This window comes from Halichoerus grypus, chromosome 10 (genome assembly GCF_964656455.1).
Source record: "Halichoerus grypus chromosome 10, mHalGry1.hap1.1, whole genome shotgun sequence".
Classification (NCBI taxonomy): Eukaryota; Metazoa; Chordata; class Mammalia; order Carnivora; family Phocidae; genus Halichoerus; species Halichoerus grypus.
This window is the reverse complement of record NC_135721.1, coordinates 137,408,250-137,422,409: the sequence shown is the minus strand read 5'-3', so window position 1 is coordinate 137,422,409 and position 14,160 is coordinate 137,408,250. Positions and strand designations below refer to the sequence as shown.

At 63.4% G+C, this 14,160-nt stretch overlaps 1 protein-coding gene across 1 annotated transcript; it reads left to right on the top strand.

Moving 5' to 3' along the window:
* Nucleotides 1–2,822: 2,822 nt before the first annotated feature.
* HRH3 (histamine receptor H3) lies at nucleotides 2,823–7,761 on the top strand. The gene is made up of 3 exons (XM_036105363.2): nucleotides 2,823–3,397; nucleotides 4,435–4,601; nucleotides 5,700–7,761. The coding sequence occupies exons 1-3, from the start codon at nucleotides 3,148–3,150 to the stop codon at nucleotides 6,618–6,620; spliced, it is 1,338 nt and encodes a 445-aa protein (XP_035961256.1). The 5' UTR covers nucleotides 2,823–3,147; the 3' UTR covers nucleotides 6,621–7,761.
* Nucleotides 7,762–14,160: the final 6,399 nt, after the last annotated feature.

The following is a 14,160-nucleotide window of genomic DNA, read 5'->3' as shown; positions in this document are numbered from 1 at the left end:
GGGCATTTGCTCAATGGTCTCTCTGTTGGATGGGACATTTGGCGCACAATATGTCAGCCATTTCAACAAATGGAGAAACTGAGGCTCCAGGCCACTCTCTCTGTGAGGGTCTTGCTGAGCCCAGAGCAGGGGCCTGCCCTTGTGCCCCAAACCCCACCTGCCTTTCCCAGGGTCTTGGAGGGTTCTCTGCCATCCAGGGACCTGAAAACCCATTACTTGGGACAGAGCCCCCACGGCAAGATATCCTGTGTGTAGCCTCATGAGGACCTGCTTCATTCACCACAAATTGCCTTGGCCAAGTTGGGCTCAGCCCAGAGGACATCAGGCTTCTGTCCAGCCAAGGTCAAGGCTGACCTCAGGGACCTTGTGCTTTGGAAGGCTGTCCCCTCTGGTGACAAGAGTGTGGCCATTAAGTGAGGGGCCTCTAGCCTCATGTGACCTTGGGTAGGTGGCTTCCTCGCTCTACAAAGGACCTCCAATCCTACCCACCTTTGAGGGCAAATGGGAGTTAATGAGGTCATGCATGTAAATGCCAATAGGAGGCACTCACCAGCCTTGGCCATGGTCACCTTCAAACTTGTGGGTCAACCCTGGCCCTCCTTCTCCTGATGGCCTCAACTTACAGAGGAAGATCCCCACACTCAGAAAAACACATGACTCCTTTGTGTCATTCAGCTGGCCCCCTGGTGCCAGGGTCTGAACTGAGTCCATGCCCCCTCCAGCTGCTATGGGGCCAAAGACTGCCAGGGAAGGCTCCAGAATATTGATGGCCATAAGGACAACCATGGCCAGCTTCACCGAGACTACAGAGGGGCTGCCCTCTGCACAGACTTCCCCTTGACTTGGCCCTCCATCCTGTACGGTAAGCGGCACATAGCCCCCATTCCAAGATGGGGGTACTGAGGCTGGAAAGGAGGCTCCCAGCTAGTGAGAGAGAGCCAGAGCCCCCATTCAGTCCCCACCAAACTCCCATCTCCCAAGGCCAGGGCTGGAGGGCATCCAATCCACACAGTACTGTCTGGCCAAAGCCAGCCTTGAGTGGTTGGGGAGGAACAGAGCCTGGGGGTGGGGGGGGTCTGCTCAACAGGCAGCTGCTGGCTGAGCATGGGGGACAGTGAGTCCTGACCCAGGACTGAAGGTGTAGGAGAATTTGGGTGATGGGAGCAATGGGGTCCAGTGGCACCCGGCTGCTCCAGAGACTCTCCCCATGACTTGTCTCGCCACCAACTAGCTGCCCGGTCCTGGCACTGCCCTGCCCACCAGGCACACTGGGGCGTGGTGAGGAGAAGCTGGGGAGCCTGTAAGGGGAACAGGGCTGGCTTCTGGAGGGGAAGAGTATAGCCAGACACTCAGAGGGGGCTTCTGGGAGGATGAGCTGGAGCCCCACACTCCTCCTCCAGCGAAGGTTGCCATAAGCCACGGAAGAGTGGGTCCGCTGGGGCAAAGGTCTGGGGTCTCCTGCTGCAAACAGCTCCGAGGAAGGGTTAGAGGGAGCCTAGTCTCCCCCACTTCCCAAAGTTTCTGAAGTACCTCTTGGGGCTAGGGAAGGGGGTGGGTCCTTGCACGGTCAGGAAGCTACTGTAAGTATGGGGGTGCCTGTGTGTGCCAGGGCCTGGGGTCGGGACAGCAGCCCCTTCCCCCAGCCTCACTGCCCCCCCCCCCGCAGACTCGCCCATTTCTGTCGTCCTCGAGGCTTCCGCAGATGTGCGCGGCTGGAGACCGAACAGAATCGCTGCTTTTCTCTCCCTCGGGCACTGCTCCTGGCTGTCTGCTGTCTGATGTGTGTGTCTGCCGCTGGTGGGTCCCCAGCCTAACGCTGGGTGGCTGTTTCCCTGGTCTGTGGGTGTCTGTGTGTCTGAGTGTGGGCGCATCTGTCTGTCTGCCGTAAGTGCCTCCTGCTGAATCTGTCCTTGACCCTGTCTATCTGAGCGTGTGTGTCTGGGGGGGAGGGGTGCTCCCTCCCGCCGCCTCTCCTCCCCCACCCCCTCCTGCAGGCGCTAACGCGGCCGCAGCTGCTGCCTCGGCTGCGCCCTGAGCGCAGTGACCTCGTCTGTCCCTGCAGCAGTGACCGCCCCACCGCGCTGTCAGCCGGGGGAGGGGACCCATGGCTGAGCCCTGAGCCTCTGGCCTCTCCCCCCTCAACCTGGGGCCGCCTGCGCCCCAGGTGGGTGTGCTCCCTTCCCGGCTGGGCCCACTGGCTCCCCATCTTCCCTTATGTAACTCCACAACTGTCTGCGCCTTGCAGGTCACCCTAGACCCTGCGCTGGGGCCTGCCCACGGGGAGACTGAGACCCCGAGTCCCACGCATATGGGGTTGGAGCGGACCCCTGGCCGGGGCTCCCGCTCCCAGAGACCCCTCCCATCCTTTCTCTTTGGGACGTTCCTTCCCCTGAAACCCGCTTGCCTGAAGCATGACAGGAGGAGGGGTCTCACAGGGCAAGTTCCCCCGAGCGCAGGTGAAAGCGTACCCCCCTCACTCCAGGTCCCCACAGTGTCCCCGGCTCTCGAAGAGGGCCGGCCAGGGTCACCGGGGCTGAGGGCACGGGGCAGGCCTAGCGGCGCAGGGACCGGCTCCTGTGGGAGCGGGCCGGCTGGCAGCAGGCGCGCCCCCCGCCCGGGCGCCCGCCCGCTCGGGCCGGGCTCTCCGCCAGCCGCCGTGCGCTCCTGGCTGGGGCTCCAGCGGCCCGGCGGGCACGCGGCGCTGTCCGTGGTGCTGCCGGCGCCGGGCGGGGCGGGGGCGGGGCGGGGGCGGGGCGCGGGCGGCAGCCAATGGCGGGGGCGCTGCGCGGGGCGCGGGGGGCGGCGGGCTGGGCGCGGGGCGAACTCGGCGGCGCGCTGCACTCGGGGCGCACCGGCGCTCTGGCGGCGGCTCGGGCTCTCGCTCCGCTCCAGGTCCGCTCGGGCTGTAGCGGTGGTGCCGCTGGCCCCATTCGGCCCGGATTCCGGCCCGGGCCCCCTCGGCGCCGCCCGCTCCGGCCCCGTCCCGGGCCTCGGCGCCCGCGGACCATGCGCCGGGCACCCCCCGGGGAAGCCGGCCGGGCCGAGAGCCCGCAAACACCAGGCTCCCGGGCTGGGGCCCCTCCCGGCCGCCCGGCCGGCGATCCGCGCCCTGCCCCGCGCCCCGGCGCCGCCTGAGCCGGCGGGGCCATGGAGCGCACGCCGCCCGACGGGCCGCTGAACGCGTCGGGGGCGCTGGCGGGCGAGGCGGCGGCTGCGGGCGGGGCGCGCGGCTTCTCCGCCGCCTGGACCGCGGTGCTGGCCGCGCTCATGGCGCTGCTTATCGTGGCCACGGTGCTCGGCAACGCGCTGGTCATGCTCGCCTTCGTGGCCGACTCGAGCCTCCGCACCCAGAACAACTTCTTTCTGCTCAACCTCGCCATCTCCGACTTCCTCGTGGGTAAAGCCCCCAGCCCCCGCCCGAGCCCAGGAGTGCCCAGCTCGGCCGGGCCAGCAGGGATTGGAGCGTGGACTAGGGTGTCTTTTTTGCTCGGGCACAAGCCCCGCCGGGGAGCCCTGTTTGGGAAGGGGGCATTCGGGACCCGTGGGGCGGTGGGCGCGGGCGAAGTTCCTTGCCTCCCACACCACAGGCCGGGGGCCCGGGAGGGATGTTTCTCGGGAAGGGGCCCCGGCGCGCGGGCGCTTGGCAAGGCGCAAGGCGCAGCAGCCCCGGGTGCAGCGCGGCTCCTGCGCTGTAGCCAAACAAAGGCTGCTGGCGGACTCAGGACATGCGGAGGGCGCTGGGAGAGGTTTGGGGGAGGGGACAGAGAAAGGAGTTTTTAGAGCCGTGGTGGGGGAGGGGGCCGTGGGGGAAGCGGGGTGGGGGTGGGGGAGATGCTCGGAGGAGCGCGCTCTCACGTGTCCGTGCGCTGCTGCCGGCTTGGGGGCGGGGCTCGCGGAGGGGGCCCGAGCGCCAGACACCTGTTGGGGCTGCTAGGTGCGTCTGCCAGACACTGGTGGGAGCGGCTGGCGCGGCGGCAGCCAAATGCCCTTTGAGCCAGGAGAAAGGGTTTCTCGTTTTCTGAGCTGATGAGGAAGGGCTGTCCAAGGGCCGGGATAGGGCTGGGGTCCAGCAGGCAGAAGGAGAGGGAAGAAATTCTCCTTCCTCCTTTTGGGCTTGGGAGGACTGGTCTGGAAGTCCCAAATCAAGGCTCAGGGTTTCATGGTGCCCAGAGGTCCCCACCCCTGGATCTTCCTTCCTGCCCCCAAGTTCAAGGGACGCCAGTGGGATTGGAGGCTAGGCAGGGGTTGAAGGCCAGGGGCAGGGTAGAAGTTGTGCCTGAGAGACAGGGTGGAGGGGAGGGCAAGGTAAGGCTTGCTGGTCCCAGGAAAGTGGCCGCTGTGTAACCCCCAAGTCCTGCCTGTCTCTCCACTGTGTTGGGGCTCACCCCGCGCGCCCGCCCAGCCATGGCCCACCCTGGCCCCACTCTCCCGCAGGGGCCTTCTGCATCCCACTCTACGTGCCCTATGTGCTGACTGGCCGCTGGCCCTTTAGCCGGGGTCTCTGCAAGCTGTGGCTGGTGGTGGACTATCTACTCTGCACCTCCTCGGTCTTCAACATCGTGCTCATCAGCTACGACCGCTTCCTGTCAGTCACCCGCGCTGTGAGTCTGGGATGCGCTGCCCATGTTCCGTCCTGGGAGGAGGGGTGGTCAGGAAGGGGCCACAGCAGAGGACGGCCCTTCCAAGCTGTAGGCGGAACCAGGTGAGCCTGGCCCCTGCTGGCCTCACACCTGACATACGGGGAACTCTGTGGTCAGCTACCCACTCAGTAGCCAGTTGCTGCCAGTAGGATGGGTCCTGGGACAGGCAGGAGGCACTCTCTGGACCTGACTTCAAGTGTTCCTGAAGGAAGAGGGACAATTCAGCCTCCACCCTGGAGCAGGTCCAAAGTTCTGAGAGCTGAGGGAGGATCTGGGCCAGAGGCCCTTGGTGGTACCTCCACCACCCTCACACATACGTGTGTGTGCGTGTGTGTGCGCGCGCGAGCGTACCCCAGGAAGTCAGGCATCAGCTTCTGGCTCCACAAGCTTCCCTTGGCGTGAGTGGTCACGCTGAGTTAGGGACGCTGGACCGCCTGGCCTTCCCGCGTCACTGCCGTGCGGGCACGGGGGCAGAAGCTGGAGCACTGGTCTCTTCTTTGCCCTCTCGTATCCTCCTTGGTGGCTCTACCAGTCACTCTGAGCGCCCTCTGCTGGGGGCCTCATGTGTCCTAGTCTAGAGAGGCCATGAGACAGAGGACAGAGCATGGGTTCGAGGTCAAGCCCCAGCTCTGCCCCCTTGAGCCAATCCACCTGCGGTCTCCGCCTCCCTCCCTGAGCCACCAGGAAAGTGAGGATGGCAATGGAGCTGCTGAGACATCCAAAAGGTGCCAAGCACAGAGCTTGGTGCCCGGTGGGCGCTCAGTGGACAGGGGACGATGGCAAGATACCCTCAGGATGCTCACCGCTGGTGGGGGTAGTACGAAGGTAGCCTGGCACAGAGGTAGCATTCAGGGTTGATCTGAGGGAGGCTCTCCGACTGTAGGCGAGCGAGCCGGGGCATCCGCCAGCCCAGGATCCGTGCGGGGAGGGGAGTGAGGCCGTGCACAGAGGCCCAGAGGCTGCCGGCGGGCGGGGGTGGTGTGGGGGTGCTCCCAGCCCGACTGTGGCTGCCGCCTGGGCCCGGTGCCCTTCCCTCCTGACCCAGCACGTCCACGGCAGGTGTCCTACCGGGCCCAGCAGGGCGACACGCGGAGGGCCGTGCAGAAGATGGTGCTGGTCTGGGTGCTGGCCTTCCTGCTATACGGGCCGGCCATCCTGAGCTGGGAGTACCTGTCCGGGGGCAGCGCCATCCCGGAGGGCCACTGCTACGCCGAGTTCTTCTACAACTGGTACTTCCTCATCACGGCCTCCACGCTCGAGTTCTTCACGCCCTTCCTCAGCGTCACTTTCTTCAACCTGAGCATCTACCTGAACATCCAGAGGCGCACCCGTGTCCGGCTGGATGGGGCGCGTGACCCCGAGCCCGCGCCCGAGGCCCAGCCCTCCCCCCCGCCGGCCGCACCGGGCTGCTGGGGCTGCTGGCACAAGGGGCGAGGGGAGGCCGTGCCGCTGCACAGGTACGGGGTCGGGGTCGGCGAGGCAGCCCCTGGCACCGAGCCCGGGGAGGCGGCCCTCGGGGGCGGCAGCGGTGGGGGCGCCGCGGCCTCACCCACCTCCAGCTCCGGCAGCTCCTCACGGGGCACAGAGCGGCCGCGCTCGCTCAAACGCAGCTCCAAGCCCTCGGCGTCCTCCGCATCGCTGGAGAAGCGCATGAAGATGGTATCCCAGAGCATCACCCAGCGCTTCCGGCTGTCGCGGGACAAGAAGGTGGCCAAGTCGCTGGCGGTTATCGTGAGCATCTTCGGGCTCTGCTGGGCCCCATACACACTCCTGATGATCATCCGGGCCGCCTGCCATGGCCACTGCGTCCCTGACTACTGGTACGAGACATCCTTCTGGCTGCTGTGGGCCAACTCGGCTGTCAACCCTGTCCTCTACCCGCTGTGCCACTACAGTTTCCGACGAGCCTTCACCAAGCTGCTCTGCCCCCAGAAGCTCAAGATCCAGCCCCACGGCTCCCTGGAGCGCTGCTGGAAGTGAGCTGGCCCTTCATAGGCACCTGGGATGCCGGGGCAGGGCCCTCCCACTGCCACTTCCCCTCGAGGCTCTGGTTTCCCCTCCCGGGCAGCCAGCCCCGCCATCTCCCTCCTGGCTGTCCTGGCCGCCCCCCAGGTGGGAGGCCCGCCTTGTCTTTGGCCCACCCTCAATGCCACGGCAGTATGAGACCACCTGCCTGCAGTGGAGGCAGCTCGGTGGGCTGGCCGGAGAGGCCCTCGCTGCCTGAACCAGAATGTGGACGCCCGCCTTGCCACCCAGACCCTGGCTCCACCCCGGGAGGGGCCGTCCCAGCCGTGCCGCCCAGCCTCCACAGACGGTCTGAGGGCCAGCGGTGTCACCCTTCGCACAATTACTGCTCGGTGTTCTTCCCAAAGCAAGTGATTGGTGTGTGCTCCGCGCCCTGTGACGCAGCAGTTTGCCCCGCACGTGCACATACCTGCACCCCCCCCGCCACCCAAACAAGCCTGGGCCGTTGGCTCTGCTGTCTGTCCCCCGCTTGGGCCCAGGCGCCTGCTCCTACATCCCTCTTCCCTCCAACTCGCTCTGCCCCCAAAGTGTCAAGTGCCCCCCAGGAACCTCGTGGCCGTTCTCTGCTCTTCCATTCTGGGTGTTTCAGGAAGACGAAGAAAACACGTCCGTGAACTCCATGTTCCTTGGCTGTTTAATCAAGAGAGACAAAATTGCTGAGGAGCTCAGGGCTGGATTGGCAGGCGGGGGCTCCCACGCCCTCCTTCCTTGCGCTGCTGCTTCCGGCTGAGCTGCACCAGCTGCTTCTGCCCACCCCGCCCCCGGGCTCGGGGTGCGGGGCCCTGACGGGCAGCTCTGAGAGCGGCCGGAGTGCCGGCCGTCTTCTTGTCCAGAAGGCTGCCCGTCCTGCTCCATCTGCTTACCCAGCTTCCTTGGGCTGACGGGTAGGAGGGGCACTGGCCGCGCCCCGAGGGTCCCGAGGCTTGCAGGGGCAGCCCGAGGGGACCAGGGCCCCGGGGGGTGCCCAGGGGAGGGGCTGTTCGCCATGTGCTGTGCACCCTGTCGGCGCTCTGCATGCTCTGCTCCCCGCGTGCCCACTGCGCTACCCTGCAGACTCTGAGGTCCACAGTAAAGCGTATTTTTTTATTGGTGCTGATTCCTGAGGACTCCTTGTGGGGGGGTGTGGGCTGAGCTCCTGTACTTCAGTCGGGACCCCAGGGAGATATGGGATTGCCCAGCAGGGCATGGGGAGCAGGTAGGGGGGCAAAGGCTGGCCTGGCGGGTCACACTGGGTTTGATCCTGATCAGGGACACGTGCCCCAGCAGTGCCCCCACCATGCACACCTGTTCAGGAGGGTGGCATGGTGCTAGGAGGGGCTCGCTCAGCCTTGAGAATATGACCCATAGCCCCCCCTCCCCGGCCCGGTGCAGCCCATCCACCCCCCAGGACCAGGGTTCTCATCTGTCTTGGCCGTGAGCTTCCACCTGGGGAGCTTCCAGGAGGTGTGGGGACTAGAGCTGAGCTCAAGGGGTGGAGGGGAAGGGATGGGCCCAAGGAGGGGAGGCACCTTGGATAGAAGAGCAGTCCTGGGCATAGGCCTGGAGGCCGGACTGAGGGCAACAGATGGGGACAGGGAGAAGGAGAGGATGGTGCCGGGTGAGCATGGGTCCAATAAACAGTCCGTCCCTGCAGCCTCCACAGAGGGGACAGACACTGCTCCCACCCCAGGTGCTTGGAGTCCACTCAGAGAGGGGACAAGACCAGCACAACTTAGGGGAGATGCAAACTTGGGTGGGTCAGAAGCCACCTCCTCCCGGAAGCCTTCCTTCCTTTCCAGCCACTAGAGCCCTCCCTCCCTGACTTCATGTGCTCTCCCCACCGTGTTGGCCCTGCTCCCGCAGGACTTCAGACAGAGCCTGTCTCGTGATGCTCTCTGACAGCCAGACGCCACCATCTCCCCCTCCGGACACAGGTCCGCAAACTCTGCTGCTCCCCACTGCAGAGCGAAGCTGTTGACGCCGACATGCAAGAGCCTTCCTCCTCCGGACCCCTCTCACCCCAGCTGTAGCCGCACCTTCATTTCCCAAACACCCCAGGAAACTTCCTCCAGAACCTAAGCTGGCACCCCTTTTCCCTGCACCACCGGGGACCCCTCTGGCCGAGGCAGGTGCTCTTCTTGTCCCCCTCCTTAGTGGCCAGTGGGGGGGTGAGCCTGGGGCTGGGCGCCATCATGAGCAGAGGCCGCAGCGGGGGCAGCACGAGAAGTGGTGGCAGAGGCCGCGGAGGCCACCGTCCGCGGGGCCCAGAGCTCAGGCACGCCCTGTGGCACGGCCAGCCGCTCGCCGGTGGCCACCCTGCTGGCCCCGCGGGACCTGGCCTGGCCCCCCCCCCCGGTGGGTGTCCCTCGCCACATCCCAGAGCCGTCTGGGGAAGGACAAAGAAGCTGTCCTCCGCAGCGCGGGGCGCCGCCGTGCCCACCGCGCAGCCAGAGCCCCCAGCTGCCCCTCCGCCCAGCCCTGCTAAATGGCTACAAATTGGAGGATAAAAGCGCAGGCTTTCAAGCAATTTTGTCTTCAATCTCTGGAAACTGCTGCTCCCCGAGCTCCTCCGTGGGGATGGAGGAGGAGAGAAGAAAGACACTGAGTCTATTGGGCCTGAGTCCTGCAGCAAACAAACACGCCGAGGGGGCCTTTCTCCTTGGAGTGGACGCGCTGGGGGGAGAGACAAAGCCGGCGGCCTCTGCAGGCTCCGCCCACACCCGCAGCTGCTGTTTATTAAGCACCTACTGTGTGCCAGGCACCGGGAGGCAGGTCAACAACCAGCCGATAAGCAGGGCCATTCCCACGGGGACATCAATGGGGCAGTGGGTGGAGAGCAGGGGGGCTCTGGCTCATTAGGCGGGGGGATGGGGAGCCTGTGTGAGGAAGTGACGTTTCACTCGTTCATCTCGCGAACATTCGCTGACCCCAGTGGCGGGGCGCTTCACGAGGCAGGGGGACCAAGCCTGGGGACTGAAGGAAGAGCCCGCAGTAGAAGCGGTGCCCCTGGGAACAGGTTCTGGGTGTGGGTGCTGGGATGAAGACCCCACGTCTTCAGGGAGCCATGTAGGCACCCCCATCTTTCTACAAAAGGCCAGGTTACCCGGTATTTCCTTTGAGGAGCCAGGGGCACGACAAGGATGGCTGGGGCCTCTCAGGCAGGGCTCTGGAACCCTGCCATATGGGGCAGCCACGAGGCTGTCTGTCCTCTCCCGCCCCCATCCCATGCTTACGCTCATGGCTGGGCTGATGGGTGCGAAGAACCTTTCCACCAACATTTACTGGAGTACCCTCTGTCCTCACAGCCAGCCCACGAGGGGTGCTCACATTCTCCACTCGGCAGATGCGGGAACCAGGGCTCCAGAGGCTGGGAGACTCACCCTAAACCCAGCAGGCAGTAGGGGCTAGGACTCCATCCCCCCCATTCCACTGGGTTCTCCCCTGGGCACCACGGGGACAGTGTTGTCTGGAAGGGGTCCTGGGAGCCTTGGGGCCGGACCTCAGCTCTGTTGATCTCAGCACAAAGCATGTACCGAACACCCACTGTCTGCTCTCTGCTGTGCTGTGCACAAGGAGCTGGGAAAGTCACCCCTGCTGAGCCAGCAAGTAGGGGAGAGAAGGGAGAGGAGGCAGGGTGGGCTGTGGAGTTGGAAGCCCCAGTGCCCAACTGCCAGGTCAGGCAGGAGGCCTGGGGAAGGGGACTGCCCCAGCCTGCCCAGCGGGTCCGTGTGGAGGCTGGGACCGAAGCCAGGTTCCTACGGGAACACCTAGCCCTCTCTCCTTCCTGTCCCAGGGGTGGCTGGCCTGGTGGCCTCCAAGGCTGTCCCCTCTGAGGCTACCCACTGGAGGGAGCACAGCTGGTGCGGCCAAGGCAGAGGGAAGCCTCATCAAAAGCTGGGAAGAGGCAGCTTCCTGGTGGCATTGTCTGAACGTCTGGATCCAGCCTTGCCTAAAGCTAGCGCCTGGACCTTTCTGTTTCATGAGTCACCAAACACCCTTTCCTTCCTACAGCTGACACAAGATGGGGTTTTGCAGTGTGATGGAAAATGTCTTGTCCAGCAATACTTGGCCCAGGTCAGCATCCCTCTGTCTCGGGGGCAACAGATCATTCCTGCTCGTGGGAGGCTTGTGTCTCTGATTAATAAAAAATGGGGAAGTGAATTGCTTAGTAACATAATAATTAGTTGTTTGTAATGGTTATGGGTCGGGAAGCAATCTTTCAACACATTGGGCTCTGAGGGTAGAAAAGGCCACCTGCCTGTGACGTCCTTCCTGTCCACGGGGTGCCATGCAGGGACCTGACCTGGCCCTCTGCTTGGCCTTAGATCTATTCACCAGGGCACCCGGACAGCACTCAGCATCCTGCCCCCAGGGAAGCAGGCAGCTCACTGTGAAATCTGTCTGATAGGAATTTCTCAGGGGGGCACAAACATACCTATCTGTGGGGGATCCATCGCAGACCCCGTGGACCCCGAGGCCGAGGGCAGCACCACAGTCCGCACGCACGTGTGCTCTCCTCCGCACGCACGCACGCACGCACGCACGCGCGGTCCAGGGTCAGTGGTGACCTGGGCACAGCCGGGGAGTGTCGGTAACCGCGAAGGATGCAGGACAGCTATCAGGATGTCGGTGATAAACGTTGGGTGAATGTGGCCTCTGGCTCGGAAAACACCTTCTCGTCCCGTGCTCACCCTCCCGTGACAGGTGAGGATGGGATGAAGTGACGTGAGCGACGCGGGCGGGGGACGCGGCGCGAGGGTGCACCTGACCTTCTGACCGTGCGCCAGGGGGACCCCGTCACTGAGACTGCGGGTGAGGGGGCACGGTTGTGTCCTTCAAAAGAAAACGAGAAGGGAGAAGGGAGAAGACGCTTTTGGGTGTAAGGAGAGGAGGTGGCGAGCGGCACTGAGCTGAAAACTCATCTGTGACACTCCAAAGTCACACCAGTTTCCAAATTCAAACATGACAAATTTCATGATCTTTAAATGCTTCCACTTTAAATGATGATGATCTTTGGAGAGTCCAGCAAACACTGGTTCCTAGCTGAGGTGTAGGAGCTGGGCCAGCTCAGTGGATGGGGAAGCGCCAGCCTTCTGCCCTCCGCGCTCGGCTGCAGCCTGGGCTGGTTCCCCAGCTTGGCAGAATTACATATTCCTGGGAAGCCAGGAGGGTGGGCAGGCGGGCCAGCTGGTTCCTCACTGGCCTCTCAGCTTTATTTGTCAGCTGAGGCTCTTCTCTGTCCTGCTCTGTCCCAGTCCCACCAATCCATTAATTCATACTAAAAGTGTGATGGACTGACTCTTTCAGGGAAAAGTGGAGATTTACGTTTCAACAGAGGGCAATCTTTAAGTCCAAGTGAGTCAAATCCTAATGCAGGGCTTTTTTTGTTTTTGTTTTTGTTTTAAGATTTTATTTATTTATTTGACAGAGAGAGACACGGACAGAGGGAACACAAGCAGGGGGAGTGGGAGAGGGAGAAGCCGACTCCCCGCTGAGCAGGGAGCCCGATGCGGGGCTCGATCCCAGGACCCTGAGATCATGACCTGAGCCGAAGGCAGACTCTTGAGCCACCCGGGCGCCCCCAATGCAGGTATGTCAGAGAGGAGCATACCATGACTGGCCTAAGGGACAGTGTCAGTGAACTTTCCTGAGCTCCTGCTACCAGCTGGGCCTTGAACCCGACGCTGACTTCACCAAGGATTCCAGATCTATCCACCTGGGAGGTCAGAGTCCTTGGATGAAGGCCCCCCTCTCCCAGTGGGGCAGTGGTTCTGTGGGGGTCACCAGGCTATGGGGACCTATTGGGGTCACATGGATGTTTCCTGGGATCAGAATTGGGCCCTTTGAGATGCCCCCTTTGGTCAGCTGTGGACCCCAGACATTCTTCGGTGGTTCCCGTGGGTCAGCTGGCCCTGGGGCAGGCCCAGCGTGGTTCCCCAGAGTCACTTGGGAAGGCGTCCACTATCTCTGGGAGGGGGTAGCTGCTGCTGAGGCCACCTCAGGTGCACCAGGGGGCAGCTGGTTGGGAGGGGCCGGCTGGGGCTGTCCTGACATAGGTGGGGTGGGGAAGTAACTTAGAACATGCGCTTCTGTGGTGGGGCAGGGCCTATTGGAATTTTCTGGCCACCCTCCCTACCTGGGGGCCTCCCAAGATCTCAGGGATGGGGGATCGAGCCCCGCATCAGGCTCCCTGCTCAGCGGGAAGCATGCTTCTCCTTCTCCCACCCCCCCCGCTTGTGTTCCCTCTCTTGCTATGTCTCTGTCAAATAAATAAATAAAATCTTAAAAAAAAAAAAAACAACCTGCATTAGGATTTAACTCACTTGGACTTAAAGATTGCCCTCTGTTGAAATGTAAATCTCCACTTTTCCCTGAAAGAGTCAGTCCATCACACTTTAGTATGAATTAATGGGTTGGTGGGACTGGGACAGAGCAGAACAGAGAAGAGCCTCAGCTGACAGAGAAGGCTGAGGGCCTGTCCCTGGGGTTGCAAGGGGACTCCCTGAAGGACGTGCCAGGCAGAGGCTGCAGGAGGGAGCCTTCCTGACCCCACAGTGGGACAGCAGAGTGTGTGCTTGGCAGGTTCTGGCCAGTGTGGAAGCCAGGAGTGGGTGGGGGCACGAAAAGGGGGTTCTGTGCCTGCCTCTGGCCCTGGCTACCGGCCTGCAGCCAACCTCCCGCCTGCCAGGGGGCTTCCCTCTAGGGGTTGGAACAAGGCAGTGCCCTTGGTCAGGGGGTGGAGGAGACTGCAGGGGTCCCCCTGCCCCCCTGCGGCCCTGGGCCATCCTCTCCTGGCCCAGCCCTCCAGCCCTCCCTCCAGGCCTCCTCCCTCCCCCTTGCCTCAACCCTTCACTTGGGGCAGGCAGATAAAAGGCAGGAGCCCTGTTATCTGGATTTCAGATTCTCAACAATGTTTTCGTGGTAGCGTAGAGTTCTTTGTTGCGAATCTGAAATTCAAATGCATCTGGCAACCCTCCCTGTCCTTCTCAGGGACACAGTGGCGGAGGGGATGCAGGGGAGGGCTCGGCAATGAGGCGACACCCAGTTCCGTGGAAAGGACTGGGTGGTTGGGTGGGGGGGCTGGAGGGGTGTCGGCCGGTGGCCTGGACCCCTGATGTGCTCCCTGGAGTACCCTGCGTGGGGCTGAAGTGAACAAGCTTAAGACGTGCAGGCCAGGCCAGTGGTGACCCTGCTGCCCTGGGCCTTTCTGTCCCCACTGCACAGATGAGGGAACCGGGCTGGGGTGGGGGTAACACAACTCCTCCCCTCCACCTGCAGTAGGGGCTGCGCGTACTCCCAGGGCTGAGTGTCACGGGTCCAGTGACGGACCATGGCCCTGGGGGAAATACTGGTACCCGCCAATTGTTGGCAAGGACTTTCTCTCTCAGGAACCAATGACTGTAAGCCGGAGACTCCCCAAGCGCCCTGTCTGTGGCCCCCGTGGCCCCCAGGCAGCCCTGGCTGTGCCCTGTGAGTCTGGGGGCCTGTGGATTGTAGGATCACGAGGTATGTGTGG